This window comes from Girardinichthys multiradiatus, chromosome 19, assembly GCF_021462225.1.
Source record: "Girardinichthys multiradiatus isolate DD_20200921_A chromosome 19, DD_fGirMul_XY1, whole genome shotgun sequence".
Classification (NCBI taxonomy): Eukaryota; Metazoa; Chordata; class Actinopteri; order Cyprinodontiformes; family Goodeidae; genus Girardinichthys; species Girardinichthys multiradiatus.
Window position 1 is genome coordinate 34,169,095 of NC_061811.1, and position 25,154 is coordinate 34,194,248.

The 25,154-nt window shown below is 40.1% G+C and overlaps 1 protein-coding gene across 2 annotated transcripts in view; it reads right to left on the bottom strand.

Moving 5' to 3' along the window:
- Positions 1 to 4,308: 4,308 nt before the first annotated feature.
- The window catches only part of eif2ak3 (eukaryotic translation initiation factor 2-alpha kinase 3), a 49,029-nt gene continuing 28,183 nt past the window's right edge, over positions 4,309 to 25,154 (bottom strand). For both annotated transcript variants that reach the window (XM_047345536.1, XM_047345537.1), the window contains exons 5-18: positions 19,906 to 20,173; positions 19,624 to 19,786; positions 19,395 to 19,520; positions 19,019 to 19,141; positions 17,239 to 17,468; positions 16,902 to 17,014; positions 14,508 to 14,630; positions 12,569 to 12,718; positions 11,581 to 12,133; positions 10,984 to 11,157; positions 10,675 to 10,848; positions 10,484 to 10,585; positions 8,913 to 8,975; positions 4,309 to 7,908 (exon numbers count right to left, since the gene is read on the bottom strand). In XM_047345536.1, the coding sequence (XP_047201492.1) occupies positions 7,726 to 7,908; positions 8,913 to 8,975; positions 10,484 to 10,585; positions 10,675 to 10,848; positions 10,984 to 11,157; positions 11,581 to 12,133; positions 12,569 to 12,718; positions 14,508 to 14,630; positions 16,902 to 17,014; positions 17,239 to 17,468; positions 19,019 to 19,141; positions 19,395 to 19,520; positions 19,624 to 19,786; positions 19,906 to 20,173 (2,545 nt within the window). In that variant the 3' untranslated portion in view covers positions 4,309 to 7,725. The remainder of the gene's footprint in view (positions 7,909 to 8,912; positions 8,976 to 10,483; positions 10,586 to 10,674; positions 10,849 to 10,983; positions 11,158 to 11,580; positions 12,134 to 12,568; positions 12,719 to 14,507; positions 14,631 to 16,901; positions 17,015 to 17,238; positions 17,469 to 19,018; positions 19,142 to 19,394; positions 19,521 to 19,623; positions 19,787 to 19,905; positions 20,174 to 25,154) is intronic.

A 25,154-nucleotide genomic window follows, 5' to 3' on the forward strand; every position in this document is an offset into this window, starting at 1 on the left:
GACTGTGGAAATGTTACATTGAACAAGGACTTTCTATCACTATCCTGAGGTTTTGATTTTCTGTTCTGGATGTATTTTGACCATTTTTGTGTTGCTTATGTTTGTTCTTAAGGTCTTGCTTTCTTAAGGTTTTTTCTCTGGGCTCGTTTTTGTTTGGTGTTTTCATTATTAGTTCAGTGTTTTGTGATTTAATGTTCTTTATATGTCTTGATAGAGCTAGATCTGAGATACTTTGCTGGGTTTCTTTGTGTTTCTTCTCTGCTCTGGTTAATTAGTCTCCCTCCATTAGCTGCTCCACCTTCTCTCTGCCTCAGCAAATCTTCATTTCATCTAATTAGCTCTTCTGGTTCATATTTTATTTTCCTCCCCTGCCTTAGTATATACGATTAATGGTGGTTTTTGTTCCTTGCTCTTTTTCCTCTGTTCACTGCCATGTTCCTCATCTCTCTGTTCCGTGTCCATTTCTCAGCCATGTTTGCCATTTGCAAGAGCGTTTTGTAAATTCTTTTTATTTTTATTATGAAAATACTTAGCTTTACCTCAGCACATTTCTGCATTTGACTCATCCATTGACTGAAACATGACACTGTCTCCTTGACATCTGTCCAGTCAGCAGCCTTCCCTATGATTGTGTAGCCTACTGACCCAGACTGAGAGACCTTTTAGAGGCTTAGGAAACCTTTACAGGTGTTTTTAGTTAATTCGTTGATTGAAAATGTAACTTTTTCACAATATTCTCATTTTCTGACACACGGAATTTTGGATTTTCATTACCTGTAGGCCATATTCATCAGGAAACAAAGGCTTGAAATATTTCACTCTATGTGTAATGAATACATGTAATATATGAGTTTTACTTTCTAAAATGTTAGATAGATAGATAGATAGATAGATAGATAGATAGATAGATAGATAGATAGATAGATAGATAGATAGATAGATAGATAGATAGATAGATAGATAGATAGATAGATAGATAGATAGATAGATAGATAGATAGATAGATAGATAGATAGATAGATAGATAGATAGATAGATAGATAGATAGATAGATAGATAGATAGATAGATAGATATGAAAACACACAAACAGAAATGACAAAACAAAGAAACTAACACTACTACAGAAACATTATTTAAATTAATCTAAGGTTCACTCTTTTTGTGGAGTTTATGGAAGACTTGTCCCTCCAGCCTTACATGTTCAAGCCAGAGTCTGACCCGGAGCAAAAGGAGAATGAAGACGACGAACCTGCAGAACCGTGCTTTCAAATAAATGCATCGCCATGGTGTGTTTTTACTGTATTTACACCCTCTCCATCCATACCAAGTAACTACATTAAGGAGCGTAGTTTACCCTTTATGGAGGTTCTGATGCTATGGAGCAGTGTAATGAATCGTGTGGGTTAATACACCCAACAACCGAACAATTAGACTTATTCAATTATGTCATTCAATCTTTTAATGACATTTCTAATCATTTCTATGCTGATGACATTTAACTCTATATGTCTTTTAAGCCTCATCAGCTGGATAGGTTGTCCACCCTAGTCCAATGTCTATCCCAGATCAGTGATTGGCTCTCCAGCAACTATCTTGTTTTAAACACCAAAAAGACTGAGTCCATGATTATAGCTCCTCCTGAACTACACAAAAAAATTAGTCAGACTCTTGCTTCTTTTTGTCCAACTCCTAAATCCAGTATTCAAAATCTTGGTGTAATATTTGACTCCTCACTGGGCTTTGACTTGCATATAAAATCTTTGTCTCATCCTATTTCTTTCATTGAAGGAGTATTTCTAAACTGTGACATATGATCTCTTCAGCAGAAGTGAAAAGAAAGATCCACGCATTTGCATCTTCACGTTTAGATTATTGTAATGCCCTGTTTATTGGTTTGGATAAATAATCCCTCTTATGCCTCCATGCCATACAAAATACTGCGGCCAAACTTATTGGACGCTCCAGAAAGCGAGCTCACATTACCCCTTGTTTTATAGCCTTTAGATTGGCTACCAAAATATTTTAGAGTTTGTTTTAAAATTCTCACATTAACATACAGAGCACTACACAGCCAGGCCCCAGGTTACTTATCCAATAAGTTATACTGCTGCTCGCCGTCTTCATTCAGAGGTTTAACATCTTCTGGTTGCTCCGCACACCAGACTGAAGACCAAGGGGGGGTCGAGCCTTCCAGTCTGCCTTGCAGCACCAAGGCTGTGGAATAGTGTCCCTCTACAGGTTTGTTTAGTTGACTTCGTGGACTCTTTTAATATGCAGTTAAAAACTTTTCTATTTAAACAGGCTTTCTGTTGAAAGTTTATTTGTATCGTATGTTCTATTGTATCTTATTTTATTTTACTTTATTTATGGCATCTATTTTAATTGTTATTTTATTGGTTTTCTGTACAGGGCTCAGCTGACAGGGCAAGCTCAGAGCAACAGAACTGTTGTTCTGTACAGAAAGGTTACTCATAGTGAAATACTCTTGGTTCTGGAGAGACAGGGTCAATGGGGGACCGAATAGAGAAAAAGCCTGGATCAACTTTTCTTGAAATTGACCTAGTTTTGTCTTTAAATTCCAGGCAGCTTTGTCAGTTTTGCTTTTGTGCACTTGCTGTGCAGACAGCTTAATTTGTCCAGTGAAAGGTGAAATATGGGTGCTTGTGAACACTACACTGCATCGTTATTTTTAGTGGTAGGCACAATGCTAAGTGGTCAAATTTGAAACATGTTTTTCCTCGTTGGTGTGTTGAAACAAGGATGCTTCTAAAGGTTGCAGGACAGTAGCTCTCAAGGACTGCCCCCCCCCCCCCCCAATAAAATTAAAATAGAATATCATCAAAAAATTATTAATTTTTTATTTCTCAATATATACAATTATGACACATGGAGATATATTACCGCTGTTTATTTCTGTTAATTTATCCTATCTTAGTGAGGAGGTGTGGTAGACCTCTTTTCAGGTTTGACGCTGTCTTCTAAGAGCTGTGATTGGTTGTTAAAAGAAATAACACACACAAAAAAAAAAAAACAACAACAAAGGCACTGCTAGTAGTCAATGGAGAGAAATTAACCAATGATAGAATTTAGACTGGATTCTGAAATGTGTAAATCATGGTGATAAAACTTAGCAAGATTAAATTGTCACACAGCATCAAGGTTTGAAGGTAGCTTATTTACATGGTTATCATTATTTTGATTTGCTTATTATTATGTTTACTCGCCATGCTGGTCATTTTTACTCTGCATCTATTTTATATTATTTAATTTCATATTAATATTTAAATCCAGCGTTTTACTGACATTGCTTTCTTCTATAATGAGGTTTAGTTTGGTAAAATGAACAAAACAAAACAGAAACAAATGTGGAGAAAACCGAACGGAACAGAGGAGCAGAGCCTGCTGGTGGAGGAGAAGAGAGAAGTGAAAGGTAGATTTGGTCCTAGGATCACAGTGGAAACAAACAGGCATTCCAGAGCAGATCAATGCGTTGTTCCCTCTGCTTTCAGTACCAGCCTGGAATGTGAGCAGCACTGGTACCAGCTGCAATCAGAAGCTAGAGAGGGGATAGGAGCACACCAGAGAACTTCTCCACAGATGGAGGAGCATTGTAGATGACCACTTAGGCTTAGGCTGCTGACATCATCATATAATAATAATTGTTATTATTATTATTAATAATAAAAACCACTGACATCATCATTTACAATACAGCGAATACTTCATCATCTCATTTACATCTTGCTTTTATATATATAGTGCTTAGATTATTGTACTGTATCTTTCCTAGTTTGTATTAATATTTTTTTTCCCAGAGTTTTTCCATTATTTTTTGAAAGCATTTTACAGTCTGTAAATATTTAAATAACTTTGTACTATACTGTTTATAAATTTTTCAGTTTTTATTCATAATTATTTATTATTGTTTCTATTATTTATTTATCCTCCTAATATTACCTTACTAGAGGTGCACCTTTAATCTGTCCGGCTGCTGAAACTATTTCATGTCCCCCTAGGGGGATGATAAAGTTAAACTTATCTCTGTATTAATAATTGTATGATTGTTATAGAAGTTTATTTGCTCATTTACTCAACTGTTTAGGGGGTTGATCCCTGCTCGACTGAGCCGTTAGCTTCTTATTAATTCACTGTTCATTGTTCAGAGAACTCTATCAGTCTTTCCATTTCAAATATGTTTTGGTTTCAAATATGATTAAACATCATGTTTGATATTTGATGGAAGTATGTTTGCCACTTTGCCAGCACTTTAACTGGTTAACACAATAACTGACGATACACAACTGTAAAAATTGTATAGAACAGTTTATTAAATTCAGACTTATAAGAAGTCGTATTCCAATGCACTCCATCGCATGAAGCGCTTAATATAACACCAACCCACAAAGGATTGATCACTCCCACAAAACATAAATAAACTAAATTGACATATTTACAGTTCAACATGGACAGACAGAGAAATTGGACTGGTGAACAGGATCAAGCAACTGCATGTCCAACCAGAGGCCTGAGACACAGAATGGAATTAATTTTCATTTAAACAATTATCAGAAAACCACTCAGGTTAAAAAAAAAAAACAACAAACAAGCAAGGATGGGAAACGTATGATGGAACAGAATTTTCTTTGTTTGACTGAACAAAAAAAAATCTGTAGACCCTCTGATAATAGATCAGCAATGCTGGAGTCAGTACACAAAGAAGATACAGTTTTTACTAATGTAGGTGAATAAGGTTTTTCCTTTATCCAACATATCTTTGGAGCTCAATTCATTCAGGAAATAACTCCTGATAAAGGACGTTTCCAGACCCTCCCAGGCAATTTGTGAATCAAAATAAAACAATAATCAGAGAAACAAAATGACACTTCAATTTCACAAAGGTTATGTCATAAAAGGATTTATGTAACTTACAAAAAGTCAAACCTGAAGGGTTTGGTTTAATGAGGTTAAATCACTTAAAAAACCTTCCAACTTCCACTTTTACTATGTTGGGACGAGGGTTTGTTTAAAGAGTGAACTGATAATTTAACAACGACGACTCAGCATGTAACTGACCAGGAGAACAAACAACTTCCTGCATCTGACACGGTCAAGACTAAACTAAAAACCCTGCAGAATAATGAAAAAACTGCACTTGTTGTGAAAAAAAGAGAATGTCTTTAGAAAGTACAATCATAGAAAGCACTACAACTAACAGTTTTTGTGTGTGTAGTTCCAAACAGGCCATGTGGATTACATAACCCTCATCAGGTCCAAGTTCCCCAGACTGAGTAGAGGAAATGAAACAGTTCCAACTTTTTAAGTAAATGCTATATTCCTGCTGCACAGGAGAGCTGCAGAACTCAGGAATCGTGTTGTTTTTGTAGAGATGCACCGATCTAGCCACCGGAAATCTGATTTTTTTTACCCCATTCATTTAATGCATGAAAACTAAGAATTCCCACTGTTTTAGGTCTGTATATTCATCAACTAACTTTTTTGCACTTTTTTGGAGTGAAACATAAAAAAATAAATCAAAATCAGTTTGACATATGCTTCCTTTGACATTTTTATTGGTTAGATTTAAAACTACTAACTCCGTTAAGGAAGCTGCGGAACATTTTTCCTCCAACATGTTACCTGTGGTCAGTGTTCAGTCTGTCTTGGAAGTCATAGATCAGATCTGGGAAAGACATTACTCTCAAGTCTAGAGTGTTCCAGTTGCACATCACAAAACCAGTGGGATTTGCTAGTTGTGGTGCTAGCTGTAGTTACCCATATAAGACAATGTATTTTTCCCCATTTTATGCATTTAAGCACTACAGGTACAGTAAAGTATGCCACAGGTTTAATGATATACAAACATTCATCGGTAACTTTTACTGTTTTATTTTGTTTTTAAGTGGAAAACTGTTTCTGAAAACAAAAAGTACCCATCAATAGTTTTTAGAAGAAAAATATCCGAATTGGGAAAATGGGAATTGGTCCATCAGACATCTTGGTTCTCTGGGAACATATTTCTTTTTCCTTTCACACCTTTTGTCTTTTTAAACACCTCAATGACCTTGAAAACAATGAACTGTAGTCTTCTTTCCACGGTAACAACATCCACACTGAGTAATGTTATGGTTATCATGAACTGGTTATGCACGGGTATGGCATGTTCAGTGATTGGAAAAATATCAAATTTCTGAGTGCCCGATGGTCCTCATAAACAAAAAAATGTTCCTATTCCAGTGTCCACCCGGTGTCTTGGTGCATCTCTACAAATAATTATTAAATTAATTATTGTAACCATATCCACAACAATAGCCATCAAAAGTATTCCTATCGGTCTGGAAAAGTCTGATCGGTGGATCTATAGTTTTCTGTTTCAGGAGTAACACCAGCAGGAAGGTGTTGAATCACAACAGCAAAGATAATCCAGATTATGAAGCGAGCTATTGGTTAAAGAAAAGTACACTTAAAACGGCACTCTGGGCCCTGCAAGCTCCCCTCTGTCCCCCCCCCCCCCCCCAAAAGCAAGGCAAAGCTCTCTGCTTCGTTCCCGAAATGTGCGAAAACAAACACTGAGAATAATTTTAAAGAGGTGACCACCGTCATCTGTCCCTGGGGGTCACACTGTAACATTCAGCTATCCATTAATGGCAAAGAGCGAACCTCCTCTTTGTTTCGTCTCTCACAGTATATCACACTATCTTACAGGTCAATATGAAAAAAGCCTTTTACAAGCAATGTTGCCTCACAATATGTACAACCTTGGTCAAACGTATCTTAAAAAAAAGGAAATACACAAGGTTTTGCCTTGAGCTATGTACAGATAGTAAAGAAGAGGTGTTAGAAAAGGTCTGAGCACCTCACAGTCAATCTGGAAAATGTACCCAGAGAAAATGTACTGGCTTTAAGATAAAAAAAAAAAAAACTCACATTCACTCCTTATTGTCTGTCTGATACATGCAAAAAGACATGAGCCAAGGGCCCAGCATTCACTCTGAGAGGTCAAACAGCCTCTTTCTAAAGGCAAGTCACATCTAATGGCCTGGACTCAAGCTTCTTTCTATCCAGTACATCTTTTCTTATCAAAAAATTATTATGAAAAAAGATGGTATTTTTTTGGTCTCCCAAATCAGGCAAATTGTGTGTCAGAACACCACTTAGTGTTCCTACAAGCATCAAAGGCCCCTTTGAAGTGTCCCCTTGGTTTTGATACCTGAGGTGTAGCATGTTTGATTGAAGTGAACACTGGCTTAATGTTGGGAGCAAGCAGCATGTTTTCACCAGATCTGTTTCTTTCTAGCATCGTTGTCTCTGACTTCAGTGTTGAGGATGATTTCATCTGCCTCGTTATGAGTAAAGAAAGTGGCAGTTTTCACAGAGTAATCGCAGGTAAACACTGCAGATAAATCACTGGGCAGGTTTACTTAAGTAGTAGACGCTGCACATCTGGTATTGAGAGTTTTGTTGAAATATCCACAAAAACATTTTTTGAAATCCTTCCCTTTAGGAAATAAACTTTCCTTTTAAGAGTGAAAGTTGGTTAGTATTATGCTACATGAACAATAAATGACATGTTTCCTAGAGTACCTGTGACGGACATTGTCTACGTTTAAAAGTTATTGTTGCTTTTCTTGGATCATGAAGTGATGATGGCCAGGGGGGACTCCTCAGCAGATGGGGAGTTGTGAGCCGAACAGAGCAGGGGATCACAGATTGTACGGCTGGATTTTCAGCTGGACGATGTCTGGCGTGAGGGACGGCCCATTGAAGAGGAGCTGTAGGTGCGGGAGCGCTGCCTAACGGCGAGCCGGCAGGGCAGCTCCAGCTCCTGGAAGAGGGACATGGCAGTGATGTCTGCTGCCTCGGGACGCTCGCTAGGGCTTAGAGACAGCATGCTGCGGACCATACTCAGCTGTTAACAGAGAACCGGAGATATTTCTTATTCAAACAGTTCATGGCACATATAGTATTCATATTGCTTGGATTCATTCACATTTTGTCACATTACAACCACAGTCTTCAATGTATTTTATTGGGATTTTATGTGACAGAGTGTGGCTAAACTGCAAACCTAAACTGACTGGTGGAGCTGCAGCAATCCATGGGCCAGGTGGAAGAATCTGCTGACAGGACAACTTTTAGTCATTAAAGTCAGAAATAAAGTCTTATGAAATCCTGATTAAAGTGTTCCCCAAACCACGTAGGGGGCATAGAAAACATTTAGGAAGGTGCTCCGGTCAGAAGAGAAACCAAAATTGAACTTGTGCCCTTCATGGAAAACATCCTCTTAAACACAGCAGCCCCATAGTGAAACATGGTAGCGGCTGCATTGTGCCATTAGAAGGCTTTTGTTCAGCAGAGGCAGGGAAGCTAGTTAGAGTTGAGGGAGCTAAATACAGGGTGACCCTGGAAGGAAAAACTTGAGACTGGGACCTTAGACTTCCTCTTCACAACTATGCACTACTGTGTATTCGCCTCTCACATAAAATTCTAATAAAATACATTGAAGTTTGAGATTAAAATGTGACAAACTGTGTAAAGGCTCAAGGAGTATCATAACCCTTTCTAGTTATACAGCTCAGTGAAAACATCATTACGATTGTACATACAGTTTGAGAACAGACAACATGTGGGGTGTAAGGGGGCATTTCAGATTGTGCTGGACAATTATATTAATCTCATAATAAAGTAAACAGCTTTACTAAGCTGACACTACAAACAATCCAAAAACACCTCCTAGTTGGATTGGTGTGCACGGGTCCTTTAAATCTGGTACTGATAATATTATGGGAAGCAAAATCTCTAAACTCAGTGGCTCTTATTCTATCTGTTGTACTCAGCCTCCACAGAAAGTGTCAAGTAACACAAATGTTATTTGTATTTGTAGCCACTAGGTGACAGCAGAAGATCACTTACCTCCTCAGCATTGTTTTTGGAGAAAATGTCTGGGAAGCGCAGTGCTCTCACGTCTGTGAGCGTCTGAAAGGAATAAGGTAAACACCTGTGAGTGGAGCTGCCCTATTGGTTCATCAGCTCTTCTACTACAGAGAAAAAGGCTTCATGACTATATCCATCAGTACTGATCTGATGGTGAGCATTTCCAAGTAGAAATATACCATTCACCTTCAGTAGACAAATATATCCCCTGGTTCAAACATGTTGCTCTAATAACTCGTACAGTTTCAACTAAGAATCATTTCACATTTTTGAAATATAGCACCTTGCCAAAGAGGTCATTCACTGAACCTTTTTTTACATTTTATCACGTTTCAACCACAAACGTCTTTGCATCTTAATGACAGTTGATCTTCTACATCACAAACAGTTGCACATAATTGTGAAGTGGAAGGAAAATTGTTAATATTTTTTTAATAATCTACAAAGTTATATGCAGTTGCAATTATAGCTGCAAGCCCCCTGAGGTATAAACATCTAGAGACTGAAATGTTTGATTCTTCTTCTTTGCAAACCAGTACAAGCTCAATCAAACTGGGTTTGCATTTCTTTTAGCCACAGATTCTCAATTGGATGTCGGCCTGGACTTTAAATAGACCATTCTAACACATGAATATGAAGCTCTGGTTGTATGTTTTGGGTTGTTGCCCTGCCAATAAGCAGCCTAGCAATTAGGGAGACTGTTACACCTCTTCTCAACATTTCTTGTCTCAGTTCATTTCTCATGTTCAATGTAGTGCTATGATTAAAGGGAATGTTTTATCAAGAGAATGATTACTTGCTGCATTTAAAATGTGTATTTGTAAATATAAGTATGGGTTAAAAATCAGGATTTCTCAACACAAAGCAAGTTTTTGTAATAAAGATCAGATCTGGTGTGGCTAGACACTTTAAAATAGTTGGCCATGATATCTGTTTGTTGAAATTACAAACAATTACAATTACATTGAAATGGTGTCTGGAACCTAAAGATGGGGTGACAGAGACTGACTCTTGCTACAAAGAAAAGCCTTTTGGATTCATACTTTACAAACAGTAAGCCTAAACGGTTTCAGTGAAGAAATAATATTGAACTGCATGTTTTCCTTAGTTATCTTGTTTGGTTTTTTTTTTTGGTAAGACATTGTATGATTAACTAAATGCTATCCTGTTTTACAGATTCTCCCACCTGACCTGTGGATCTATGCAGCACTTCCAGAGTTAACGTAGATCATTGAGTGCTTCTCTGATTAATGCTTTCCTAGACAGACACTTCTTGAAAGGTTACTTTTTCCGTTTCAGATAATGGACTGAGGTGGCTGAATACATATGAATACCACAACTAATATTTTTATCCAAAAGAGATATAAAAACCATGCTTCGTTCTCTGTCCACTTCACAATTGTGCACTACTTTATGTCTGTCTAAAATCTCAATAAGATACATGGAAGTTTGTGATTGTAACATCAAATGTGAAAAGGGTTAAAAGGTATGAATACTCCTTTGGCCCTAAATCAGGAGATAATTAGAAGTTCATGTGTTTGCTGACTCACCCTCACTCTCTCCATCTGGGTCCTGAAGGGATACAGCAGCTCGAACAGGATCAAACCCAGCGAGTAAATGTCCACTTTATGAGAGTACGAGTTACCAGAGAGCTGCAAAACAAAAAACACATCAGTTTTAGTCTCTTATGTTTTGCAACACAATCACTTCACAGAAAGCATTTCATGCTATGTTCCCTCACCTGCTCAGGGCTCATGTAGAGCTTGGTGCCGACCTGGCCTGTGTGCCGAGTGAGGAGTGGTGCAGGTGTCAACACGCTCGGCTCATCCTCATCATCCTCCTGGTCCATAGCAGTCACCAGGCCAAAGTCTCCCACTTTCACCACATCGTCCATGGTGAAGAAGATGTTAGACGGCTGGAGGGACCATTAAACAAGACACAGATGATTGATTAGTTTGTCCAACAACTCACCTTTTAGAAGAGAGGGTCACATTATGACAACCATACATACAATTTTATCTTTCACAGCACAGGTTTTGTATGCATTTACCTTAAGGTCTCTGTGCATGAGACCCTTGCTGTGCAGGAAGTCGACAGCTTCCGCGATCTGCAGGAAGATGTCCAGACACTGGTTGAGCTCTCTCTGGTCCGGCAGGCAACGCTGAGCCATCCAGTCCTTCAGGTTCTCCTTCCGACAGAGCTGCATCTGGATGTACAGGTACACCTGCAGGTAGGAGGACATGTTCAAGGGTTTATTTAAGCTCCAGCCCAATCAAAAGAGAAAGAGAAAAAAGAAGCTACTATTCTATCATACTGCAACAGAGCCAAAGAGAGCCAGATTTTAGGCAAATAACAGGAAGGTTGAATGTATGAAAACAAAGTTGCTTTGTTTTATCCTTTTGAGCTTTCAATGTCGGTCTGTGATGGAACATGCTGGATTTTCAAATACTGGCAGCCTTTTGAAAAACGTACGCTTTGGAAAACAGTCTCCAGGGAATACACGGAGACTGCTGTAGTAATAATGCTAAGAATGCTTACCATGCTAATCACTAATATAAGATGTTAAAGACAGTTTACACCAGACACCATAATTGTATGTGTTACATATGAAACTAATTGGTTACAAAGTTAAAATAATTTTAATAACCTTTGGGGAAGGCTGGAAGCGCTGGACTGGTGAAGTAGCAGGGAGAGCCAAGGTGAGAGAGGTTGGTCGAGGAGGACTGGAAGAAGAAGGTGGGACAGACTCCTGCTGTCTGGTATGTGAAGAAGAAGAAGAAGTCTTCTTCTCTATCAGTGTTTTGGGACTGGCTGCGCTTGCACCCGAGTCTGTATCAGCATCTGCATCTCGATCACAGCCAGAGTCCTCAAACACAATGTCAAAGGATGAAGAAGTGCAGTCACTGGGGCCACGTGGAGGGCAGAGCTCGAAGGAGTTAGGGGTGTCTGAAGCGTCAGCGTCGGCTTGGCTGTCCCTCTCAGACATCAGGCTGTCGTGGCCAAGCAGTGGCTGGAAGGACAGGTCGCCGTCATCAGCTCCAAAGCCAACTGTGCTGTTGGAGAGGAGGGCCTGAGCACTGACAGATGCCTCCAGAGCATCTCCTTCAGGACTAGAGACGGGGTACGCAGAGCTAGACACCGGTACTTTGACTGATAGCACCTCCATGTGGTCAGGGATGCTCATTGGCCAGTCAGTGGTACTGAAAGAAAAAGAAAAGGTTGCATAAAAAATGTGAAAACATCCAGCTGAAATGAAATGTGTAGGCTACTGATAGTAAGGAGGAAGGAAGGAAAGAAAGAAAGAAGGAAGGAAGGAAAGAAGGACTAAGAAGAAGAAAGGAAAGAAGGAAATACTAAGAGGAAGGAAGGAAGCTTTTACATAAAACAGGATAAAAAGGAAGGAAGTAAAAAAGGATGTAGGATAGAGGGAAGATGGCAAGGAAAGGAATGGAGTAAAGGAAGAAGGGACAAAGGACAGATGGATGTAACCTTTAGAAAAACAAATGAACTAAGCCTTTAAATACAAATATTTTCCAAACTCTTGTCTTTTTCTATATTTATACAGACCTGGAAAGGATTTAAATCAAACCTTCTCAGACTCTACAGGACCCCTGTGTACCACCTCCCCATCTAACCTGGCATCCTTATGACACCTCTGGTCCATTTCTTCCTGCCAGCCCTCAGGGGGGCTCTCCTGCCAGGCGTTGAAGTAACGGATAATCCCGGGGTGCTCCAGCTTCGCCAGAGCTTTCACCTCTCGCATCACCTTCTCTCGGGCCAGCTCCCTGAATGACAGAACCAAAACATGAGGCTAAAGTTCTTATTCAGTTATGGCTGAAACACATCCCTCTTTTAGAAGTTAATGGTTAATGGTCTAGAAAGAGATCAAACTGACATATTAGTGACTTTACATAAACAGTTTTATTTTTGCAGCTCACATTAAAAATTATTTGTGACATTGCAATAAAATAACAGTAAAAACAATAAATGAAGCTTTTTTTAAACTGCAAGAGTTTTGAAAGCATCTTATAGTGTTATTACAATTATTAAGGACATGGAATAAAACTATATTCTGCTCCATTGGGCAAAATTTAAAACAATTGTAAACATTTAGGTTCGAAATCAATAGCTGAAATTGAGAAAAAAAGGTCGACATTTCAGCTTTATTTCCAGGTGTTTTATTTTAGTTAAAAGTATTGAAGCATAACACTTAAAATAGCTGAAAATTTTATTTAACATCATATCTAGCTGTAAAGCATTTGCTTGCAATAACTGGATCAACCTGGTTACAGGAAACTCACATCACCAAACTGATGTTTTTACTGCAGCCTTTAACAGTTGTCTCTTACGTTTGCTCTTCAACAGGTAAGATGCTGCTGTGTGGGATTTAGGTCTGGTGATCGGCAGTCAGTCCAAAACCTTCCACCGTTTCCCTCGGATGAACTCAGTTTGACTGCATCTTTTTTTAAAGTCACTGAGCCAATGTTTCTGTTGGCTTCTGACTTCATTATGCTACAGCTATCCTGTGTTGATATATGATGTGCATCATCAGTTAAGAAGACGTCCTGCAAGCCCCTGCCATGATATTACCTCCAATGTGTTTCACAGATGAGCTTATATGTCTGAGCAGATCCTTTCTTTCTGAAAACTGGAAGCTCTTGGGCACTTTGTTCAAGGTTCATCTTTGTCTCATCAGTCCATCCTAGTTTGTCCTAGAAGGTTTGAGGCTGGCCTTCCTGGTCTTGCAAATGAGTGCTATGCATCTTATGGTGCAGACTCTGGACTTGGGTTCATGAAGATGTCTTCAAACAGTGGACTGTCACTTTGATACTTTCACATACATTTCACCTTCTAGACTTTAGCTGGGGTTTTTCTTTAAAGCTCTACAATAGTTTTTTCATCATCTGTTCATCTGTCCGTTCTGCATCTGTTACCTAAGGCCTTCCTTCTGTGCTTTTCTAACACTCACGGCGACTATTGCCAACATTTGTGCAAAGACTCTGATTTTTCATCTTCTCTCAGCTGTTTTTTCCCTGAAAAACTCTCTGGTTTTCTTGTTTGTTGCAACTCTAACCATAAATACAGTCTGTAAAGGCAAAACCCAAATGAGAAAAGACCTTCAGGTCCGTCTGTTGTTTAAAGGATCATGGTAACAGGCCCAACGTGGGCAATAACAAACAGTTTTCAGGCACATCTTCCTGTCCTGTCTCATATTCATATTTTAATATTTGCACCCTAAAGCATAAATAAAGAAATTGTCCTCAGTTTTGCAATACTTTTGGAGGGGATTGTACTTAATAGAGCAACATAGATCAGTCCACAGGTGTTAAAATGCAAAGAGAAGCACAGCTGCATCAGCTCAACATTAAATATCCATGCTTGTCTATATAAATAATAAATGCACAGCTAATACTGGTTTCAAAACGCCAGTTAAGCCTTTGTGTGGTTTTCTGTGTTTAACAAGTAGGCCACCGCTTACATAACTGCCTTTAACAGCCCTAAAGAAAACAGAGCTAAAAGGAGCACTAATAGCCTCCAGCAAGGAAGCGTGCTGCAGCCAACGAGAGTCGCTACCTGTTGGGCAGGCGGATTCTTTTGATGGCGTAGTTGCAGTCGTCCACTTTATTGCGGGCTTCAAAGACAACGCCGAAGCCCCCGCGGCCAAGGCACTGCACGGGCTCGAAGTCTGTCAGGTACCTGGAAGGGGCAGATAAATGTTGGTTACCCCTGTGCGTAAAAGAATCACTCTTCTTCAAGTGGCTAAAATTGTCCTGTCACCAGGCAGTTGTAAGGAGAATGAGATCAGACTTCCCTGTGTTGAAGAGAGCTCATTAAGTGATTGAAAGTGATTACCAGGGAAGGAATTACAACCTGACAACTTCATTCCAAGGTTCTCCCTGCCTGCCAGACTGTTAGATAATCAACGGGGTAAAACAACAGCCAGAGTTCCAACTGATATCATAGGAAAACAATCAAAAAAAAAGTTTCATTTATATTCCATTATAATTTTGGCAAAGTTCAAGGTAAAATACTGAAAACACTGTTAAATCTCTCCAATGTTCTGAAAACACACCAAGTCAGCATTTCAAAGCACCAGACTGACAAGCTGAAAAGTGCTGATCTAAAAATCACTGACAGAATGACACACTAAATGTGCACACAGTGGAAAAATAGGTGCATGGTCACTTTAACACTCATTTTGGACGTACTCAAAATGATACATCTAATCAAATCTCAGACTGAGTATGTTAATGTATGCCATCGTGGAGTCGTGGTGAAGCAGAAGAAGTTAAGCAGTGCTGGAGAATTATTAGAAGATTATTAGAAGATTTCAGTGATTTGTTGTAGGTTAGAGTTGATTATTGATTTTTCGTCATCTGTTTACCTTGAAGATTAGTGAGGCTGCATAAAGTAGTGTCACTGCAGTGGCCTAAATATTAATGGAGACTTAAGTGGAAAATAATAATTGTAAAATTCCTTGCCTACCTATTAGACAGGACTAGGAAGTACGGAAAAAAAAAAACTTTTAGCTTCTGAAATAGGAAATATTTCAAGATTTCTCAGAAAAATAGCCAATCAAACAATGTTACAGCGAAAATATGGAGTGTTTGTGATTTACTTCTGACTGTTTAGATAGAACTTTAAAAATTACAAGATAACAAGAACAGTCTGCGCTGAGGATCTCAGGTGTGTACAGGAGCGAGGGTGAGAGATTTGGAGGTGCCGAAGGGAAGATGTGCCTGCCTTGGATCAGCTGGACGAACTCTGCTGTATGGGTCCAAGAACAGTGTGACATCATTTTGGCCTGTGCCGATCTGCACAACATCACACTGGAGAATCAGATCTCATTTGGTGCTCTGCTCTGTGATTAACCGATATATATATCCGAGGACTTTCAAATGGAGACACAGCAATGCTGAAGTGTTAGCATTCAGCTTCGTACGTATATTTATTAGTCATTAATCGTCTTTTGTGATGCTGTTTCTTTAAAAGCTCGGGGAGAAGTGTTGTTTTTACAATCTTTCTTTCATCCATGTTGTGGGTGAGCTCTCTGAAGCTATGAATAAACCTGGGAGTGCGATGTAAATGTTGACTGTTCCCAGCTGCCAGATTTAACAGCACCAGACTTCTCGTACACTGGATTAGCCACTACAAGCACAGTCTCATAAATCATTACTACCATTATTACAGCAGCCAAATCTACAACAGTGTTCGATAAATGAGGAACAGCGCCATGTGCTTACAGCTGGGAATGATACATTCATACTCGGCTGCACCCTGGAAAACACCTGCCCCGTCTCTACATGGGACTCAAGGCTGAAGTGCGCGAGCACGTGTCAATCAGGCCTTTGGTCCTGACCTCGGTCCCCCTCCTGATAATCCCGATTTGTGTTTGCCTCAGCTGCTGCAACAGCTGCCACTTTTATTTTTGGGAAAGTTGTACAGCAAAGCTAACCTATAAACCAGAGCAGCAGCTCTAAAGGAAAGGAAGGATTAGGGTTTTCATTTAATTCAGTTTATTCCCACTTGTTTCAAGGTGCATTTCTATAAACAAACCTAAGATCAGCATGTGTGCCCAGTATGCAAATGATGCCTGCTGGTCAGGAGTGGTAAACTTTTGAGAGCGTTCTGACCGTGATGTAATGTGACACTGTGACCCCGCAGAGCAGATGGAACTGGGCAGAGCTGCCGCTGCGAGGAGCGGCCCAAGGTCATTCTGATTTGATGGGAAACAGCTGAGTTACTCCTATCTCCCATCTCGGCCATGTCCTATCAAGGCAGGCTGGAAGACCAGTGGTCACCATGGTAACAGTGCTCAATCTGTAGCTACACCTTAAACAAGTGAGACTTTCAAGCGCGAGGATAATAACTCCTGGAACAGCAGTGGGAGCTGAGAGAAGTTCAGCTTCAGCACAGACAGAGATGACAAATGGGGAAGGGCTGCTCTGTGGTTAGTTAGTGAAGTACCTGGACACATATTCACTGAAGCGGTTCTCCATGGCAACCGGCTCTTTGGATTCAACAACTTCAAGGTCAAACTTGCTGTCGGTCTGGCATTGTGTCTCTGACTCTTTCCGTTGCTTGTATAGACAAAAAGACAGTAAAACATGTTAAACACACATAAGAAAACTCACATTTTTAGCATTCAAACAAGTTCCCCAAGGCAGATAATTAATATATAAATAAATAAGGACAACAAGGATTTAATAAAACAGAAAATTCCCTCATGGTAAAAAAGCAACCATAATTGAGGGAGTAACCCCCAATGCAGAATCACAGCTGCAGTCAGGTTGTGAACTCTTACCCTCACATAGGCCACAGGGGCAGGAGGGTGGAAGAACTTGCGGACGATGTAGGTGGTGGCGGCGATGCAGAAGACGATGGTTCCGAGAATTTCCTTCCACCATGGCAGCAGCAGCACAGGGTCCTTTCTCCTACGATTGTCTGAGCCGGCATTGTTTCCCTTTATCAGACTAATGGCACTTTCACGTTTCTCCCGGTAATGCTTGCTGTAGGGGAAGTAGTAACCATTGTCTGCGGTACCAAGACGGAGACAGGTGGTCGTTAGGTCATTTTGCCTTCAACTGACACATACTGTCCCTTGTAAAAGAATTAATTCGTCACATTTTATCACGTTACCACCACAAACCTGCGTGTTTCATTAGGATTTTAAAGTAGTGCATAACTGTAAAATTGAGGGACAATACCACACAGATTTCCTTTTATTTAAAAGAGGACATATTGTGCAAAATCTACTTTTTTAGCTCTTAAACACATTTTTTGTGTATTGGGAGTCTCTGAAAGTCTAGAAAATTTCAATTAAGTCACTCCAGATCCTGCGATGATATATTTAGATGCTTTTCGGGTCATATTTGGTCAGTCTGTTCAGATTTTTCCATTTTCTATTACTTTTTGTTCTCTATTACGTCACAGTATTTTCTGTGGAACTTCTAAAGATGGTCATGGACTTCCGGCTAACCGATCCAGTGAATACGCCATTTTTTTCTTGCAGTATTCTCGTAGTTCAAGTTAAAGGATGCTGAAGCAGCAAGCGGAAAAATCTAAATGTTCTGTTGTCGGTTGTATTAACCCACACCAGACATCACACCAACCCCCAGGATCAGAACCTCTTCAGAGTGCCTGGTTAAATTTTATTTTTAATGGAAACGTGCCGAAATCAGTGGGGAAAGTCCTCTTCGTTTGCACAAAACACTTCAGGGGGGAGTGTTTCAGCAACCTCGGTCGAATGACCCCGTCTGAGGGGTCAGTTCCTTCTGTCTATGGAAGCGACGGACAGAGCAAAGAGGTTAGCTGCAGATAACGGTAAAATGACAGCAAGCTTGATTGTTGAGGTGTTGATAGAACTTATTGGCTGTTGTTTTGATAGCACAGCTTCGTACCTCCTGCTAATGTTAGAGCTGTGTGCTCGCTTTTAGCTCCTTAAGGACATCACCTTATTGTGTGTTTTGAATAACAATATTAAACAAACAGTTTTGCAATCTGTTTGGTTGCCCTTTTTGCCTTGAGAAACACATGATCCAAATGCATTCAGTGATGTTCTTGATGCTAGTGTTAGCTAACTCGTTAACTATGTTGAGGTCTTGTTTAAAAGTTGTGTTCATTCAATTTGTGGTAGCATTAACATAGTAATGCATAGGTAGCCTTTCCATTTTCAAATAATGGATTGAACAGTGCTCGTTGACATATAGGTCTCTCTAACAAACCCCTGAGGCCTTCACAGAACTGTTGCATTTAAACTGAGATTATATTACACATAGGCTGATCCTTTTTAGTATTTAGCAGATTTATGAAAGTAATTGATTGCACTGGGTTATACTTTAGGGGTATCAGAGTGAAGAGGAATAATAAAAAATGTGGGGCACACTTTTTAGATATTTGAAAACCATGCATCATTTTCTTGCAACTGGATAACATGCACTATTTTGTGTTGGGGTCTCACATAAAATACACTAAGATTTGTGGCTGTAACAAGGCAGAATGAGAAAAAAGTTGAAGGGGTATGAACACTTCTGCAAAGCACTGTACATGGTTACACAATTTTTAGGAAATTATGAGGTCTTTACCGTATGGATACTGAAGAATGGACAAGGCTCCATTGCTGTATTCATCGTGGGAGTACTTGTCATTACTCAGACACTTGTCAAATTCGTCAGAGCCGACCAGAGCTGGAGTCCGAGACGGGGACTCTGTAAGGACAAGATTAAGCCATTCCTTGGAAATCAATTAGGAATCATGCTGCACTGTTAAGATTCAAATGATATCGCTTTGGGCTTTAGGGAATGAACCGATATACAATTTCTTTGTGTCTTCAAAAACTGCTTTGAACTACCTTTGGGTTTAAATAACAAACAGCAACTGTTTTTGGTCCCTTTGTGCTTTTTATCATCAAACTCCATGTCCTTGGTTCTTAGTTTTATCCATTAACACAGGATAACTTACGTATAAGTGGCTTCCATTTGACAGTGGGGAGAGAAATGATGTCTTTCTCTGATCCGATAGCCTTAGAGGGGAACTTTTCAGAGATCCTCACTGATGACTGGAGGTAGAGCTGCCCCTGAAACATCCCTGAAAATACATTCATGCTCTAAATGACAGCAATGTTTCAAGATACCAAAGAAAAAATAAATAATACCATGCAGCATGAATAGACACAGTCAGATGAGCTCACCGAGGTAGACACTAGACTCTGCAGCACTCTGGACTTTATCAGGATCCTCCTCGTCATCATCTTCAGATTCTGATTGGCTGCTGTAGGCGGTGTCATCAAACAGGCTGATCGGTGTGACTTTACCCCCACCCACCAACCAGGCAGAGGCGATGGGTGTGCAGAACTATACAAATAGAGACACAGAATGAGCCATTATACAGTAAACATTGATCTCTATAATGAGACACATAATCTACTGCACTCAGCTCAGGACTAATGCTGTTTAAACCAAATATATCTCACCTGATGTTCCCAGACCAGCTGTCCACTGGGCTCAGTGCTGAAGGCCATGACCTTCCAATCTGGAACAGACACTTTGATGACGAGGTCCAAATGTTGATTTTGGTTCTGCTTTTTGTCCATTTGCTCCCTCTCCTTTGGTTCATCGATGATGACTCGCTGGCTTTCCTTCCAGGTGTCATCGCTCGCTACATCTCCCTCCAGAAAGTTCAATCCAGACTGCTTCTCAGGGACAAGTTTGAGCTCAAAGCTCCCAACACTGAAGTTCCACCTGAAGTCACAGGGAAGAGCCATTAAAAAGAATACTAATGAAGAGAACCATCTTTTTATTGTGCATTTTGTCCTTCATAATGTTTGGCAACTTAATTATCTCCATATGGTTCCAGACTCAAATTTTGAAGTCCTTTTTAGCCAACTCTTAAAGTATAAATTCAAACGTTTGGTATGAATTTATTGCAGATATGTCTAGAGTGTTCAGGCTTTAAATAATAAACCGGCGCCCTGGTGGGTAACAGCCACAGACTGTGAGGATGGATGGATGACAAATAGATGAATGCTCTGATAGATGAAGGAATTCCTTTTTAATCATATTAGTAAACCATTTTGTCATTTCACATTTAAAACCATTGTTCTCCATTCTAAATAGTGAAGATGTTAAAATTTAAGGTATAAATGACAAAATAATGAATATAATAACATGTGATAAGTAAATAAATGTGTTAAACGTCTTGAACAAAACAGGAGATGCTTTTATTTTGATATTTTCAGCCAGAAGTGTTCTTGCAATGTTGCAGCTAGCTTACAAAAGAGGAAATGTTGGAGGTAAGTTATGTTTATTTTGTTTCCTAAATGATCCAAATGCATTTAATGCAGAGTTTATTTAGAGAGGCATCCATGTGTTAATCCTTTGTTTGGTTCGTATTACATGTTCATCCGCTAGGGGCACTGTGGGGGGGTTGTGGGGAGGGTGTGAAGGTGGAGCTACTGGAGGTAGCGGTGTCGGAGTTGTTCTGGAGGAATGCTCATGGCGGAATAAAGTTACGAAAGGATAAACAAGTTGTTTTCTTTGACTAACATTTGTAGCAGAGGATGGTTAGTAACTACAGAGTACCGCCAACGTTTGAAGAAGGAAAGCCTTACGAAAGCTGGAAGAATGAAGTCAACATTTGGACGAGAGTTACGGATTTGGAAAAAAAGAAACAAGCGCTTGCAGTCGCCCTGGCAACTGTCTGGAAGAACGCGGGACACGGCGATGGAAATTCCGGTAGACGACTTAAATAAAGACACTGGAATGATTATATTGTTCGCCAAACTAGATGACTTGTTCCTGAAAGAGGAAAAGGACAGGATCTATGAGGCGTACTCGGATTTTGATCGAATCATAAAAGAAGTTAACATGTTGATGGCGGACTATATTATTGATTTCGAGCAGCGTTACTCGCGCATGAAAAAATACAACATGGAGCTACCTGACGGAGTTTTGGCTTTTAAGCTTTTGGACACTGCATGTTTGGATATGATGAACAGACAGCTGGCTTTAACGGCATGCTCAGATGTAACATTTGCTTCTATGAAGTCCGCTTTGAAGAGAATATTTGGCGAAAAAAGAGAGCAGAGAGCGGCAGCAGAAGGCATTAGACAGGAGTCCGTGTTTGCAACGGAGCAATGGCGGCAAAAAGGCAAGTACTGGCGGCAAAGTCCCCATCAGAAAACTCCACAGCCCAACACACCGCAGCCCGGTACAAACCCGCTGGATAAGTACGGACGACGGTCGAAATGTGCCGTGTGCCAAAGTACTTTTCACTGGGTTAAAAACTGTCCGCACAAAGCTGATAGTGTTAAAATTGCTGATGATACAAAAGACGTGGAAGAGTGCAATTTAACTCTGTACACCAAAGAATCACCAATAGATGCCGAAATATTCATGACAGAATGTTTTGGCTCGGCAATAATTGACACTGCTTGCACTAGGACAGTTTGTGGACAAGAGTGGCAGGACAACTACAGTACTGTATTACAAAAGAAAAGTGTGAAGAGTATGAAAGAGACAGAAATACAGAGTCACAGGCCCTTCAAGTTTGGAGATGGAAAAATTGTCTACTCCATAAAAAAGGTAAAGATACCTGCTAAAATTGGCAACACAAAATGTAATATAGAAACTGAAGTAGTACCTGCTGACATCTCGCTGCTTCTGAGTAAAACCTCATTAAAAAGGGCAAGGACCGTTTTGGACATGGAAAGGGACAGTGCAGTGATGTTCAACCAGCCTGTCAAACTGGACTTTACTAGCTCAGGTCATTACTGTGTGAACATTGTGGACAGTGAAAATAGAAATGTTATTCACTCTGATAAGCTATTAGAAGCTACTGAGGAAGAAATACTGACTATAACAGACAAGATGAACACAAATAAAAAGATGAAAGTTCTGGAGAAACTTCATAAACAGTTTGGACACGCCTCTGCTGATAAAATACAGAGACTTTTGACTGGTTCTGGTAACAAGGACACAGAATACAACAGCCTACTGAAAAAGTTGTGAACCAGTGTGATGTGTGTCAAAGATATTGTAAGACCAAACCAAAACCTGCTGTCGGCTTACCATTGGCATCTACATACAATGAAACAGTTGCTGTAGATCTGCACGAACTTGAACCTGGGGTCTGGTACCTACACGTTATTGACCAGTTCACCCGTTTCAGTGCTGGTAGTGTCTTAACCACAAAGAAGTCTTCAGAAATAGTCAAATGTTTTATCCATGATTGGATCAGTGTACATGGCCCACCACAAAAGTTGTTCAATGACAATGGTGGTGAATTTAATAACGAGGAAGTGAGAGACATGGCCGAGAACTTTAATATTGAAGTTAAGACAACGCCTGCTTACAGTCCGTGGAGCAATGGACTGTTAGAGCGCCATAATCAAACTTTGACGGAGATCCTACTGAAAGTCAAAGCAAGTACTGGATGTGACTGGAGCATTGCCATGGACTGGGCCCTTATGGCAAAGAACTCTATGCAGAGTGTCCATGGATACAGCCCACATCAGCTGGTGTTCGGGCAGAATCCCAACCTACCCTCTGTATTAATAGACAAAGCTCCAGCTCTAGAGGGCACCACCAAGAGTGAATGGATTGCCAAGCACATTTCAGCCCTGCATGCTGCAAGAAAGGCTTTTACAGAAAGGATACGCAGAGCACTAAAGAAGCAGCTGCGACCCATAGACAAGCGATATGAAACTGGAGACAAAGTCTTTTACAAAAGAGTGGATTGTCCAGATTGGAAAGGACCAGGAGTGGTGATTGGTCAAGATGGTACAGTCGTTTTTGTAAGACACGGAGGCACCTGTGTCAGAGTGCATCAACTCAGATTGAGAAAAGTTACTCACGAGAATGAAGAACCTCAAATTGCCTGCAATGAGGAGAACATTCAAGGACAACATACAGTGGACATGATTCAAGAGAATGTAGGAGAAGAGACTATTGCAGTAAATCCTGAGAATCATCCTTTGCCTGCTCCTGTAAATGCAGAGGCAGAGAGACAGCACACTGGGAACACCATCATAAAGACAGGTCAAATTGTGACATTCAGAAATGCAGAGGGTATCTCACCAAAAGCTAAAGTGTTGGGGCGTGCCGGCAAAGCAACTGGGAAGTACAAGAACTGGTTTAACTTGGAGCTGTTGGAGCCGGCAGAAGTGGCTGGCAACAGTGAATCAGCTGATATGTCACAGTTGGAGGATTTTCAAGTCCAGGCAGATGCTGAGGATATGGATACACACGAGGATGTTTTTGTGAGTAACGACATGTCGTTTGATGAAGCAAAGAAAAATGAAATAATAAGCTGGAAACAAAACCAAGTGTTTGAAGAAATTGAGGACAAAGGACAAAAGTGTGTCTCCACTCATTGGGTGTGCACTCTGAAAGAAACTGAAAATGGTATAATACCTAAAGCAAGACTTGTTGCACGAGGATTTGAGGAGCTACAAGTTTCTGACATACAAAAGGACTCTCCAACCTGTGCCTCAGAGTCACTGAGACTCCTAGTGGCAGTTATATGTCAAAAACATTGGGAACTTCACTCTATGGACATTAAATCTGACTTTTTACAAGGAATGCAACTGTCCAGAGACATTTTTATCAAACCTCCTCCAGAGGCCAAGAGCACAGGTGTGCTTTGGAAACTAAAAAAATGTGTGTATGGTTTAGCTTTTGCTTCACTGTATTGGTATAACAGGGTAAAAAGCATCATGATTGAAGCAGGAGGCATTATGTCTAAGGTTGATCCTGCAGTTTTCTATTGGCTGGATGAGCTAAAAAAATGTAACTGGTGTACTTGCTTGTCATGTTGATGATTTTATATGGGGTGGATCACACGTTTTCAGAGTCAGTCATACCTCACCTGAGGTCAAAGTTTAATGTCGGTCGTGAAGCACATAATAGCTTTTCCTATGTGGGGGTAGATCTTGTCACTGAAGGTAAGAAGGTACAAATACACCAAGAAACATACATTCAGCACTTGGAGTCCAAACACCTCTCACCCTCACGAGCAGCAGAGTCAGCTTCACCTCTCACCGAAAAGGAGACAGAGCAGCTCAGATCTAAGATAGGCCAACTTCTGTGGGTGGCGAGACAGAGCAGGCCTGATGTCATGTTTGATGCTAGTAATTTAGCATCTCGTCTCAAACATGCTACAGTACAGACCATTAATGAAGCAAACAGAGTTGTGTGTAAGCTCAAGGCCATGTCAGTTGAATTGAATTTTCAACATATTGGGGAAGACAGTAACTTAAAGATGGTTACATTTACTGATGCATCTTTTGGAAATCTTTCAGATGGGGGCACTCAAGGCGGGCACTTCATTGTTTTGATAGCTGACAATGGGCGGTTCTCTCCCATTTCATGGCAGTCAAAGAGAATTAAGAGAATTGTCAGAAGCACTCTGGCAGGTGAAACACTTGCTATGTCTGAGGGGATTGATAATGCCATTTTTCTTTCCACACTCTTTTCTGAACTCAGTACTGGTAGTACTGCATGTCCTCCACCTATAATCTGTGTGACTGATAATTTCTCTCTTGTTGATGCACTTAAGTCAACTAAGTCTGTTGCAGAGAAAAGGTTACGGCTGGAAATCAGTTCAATTAAAGAGCTGATTCAAACTAAGAGTTCATCAAGTGTTGTGGTCTCAAACAAAAGACCAACTTGCAGACTGCTTAACAAAGAAGGGAGCATCCACAACCTCATTTCTTAAGGCTCT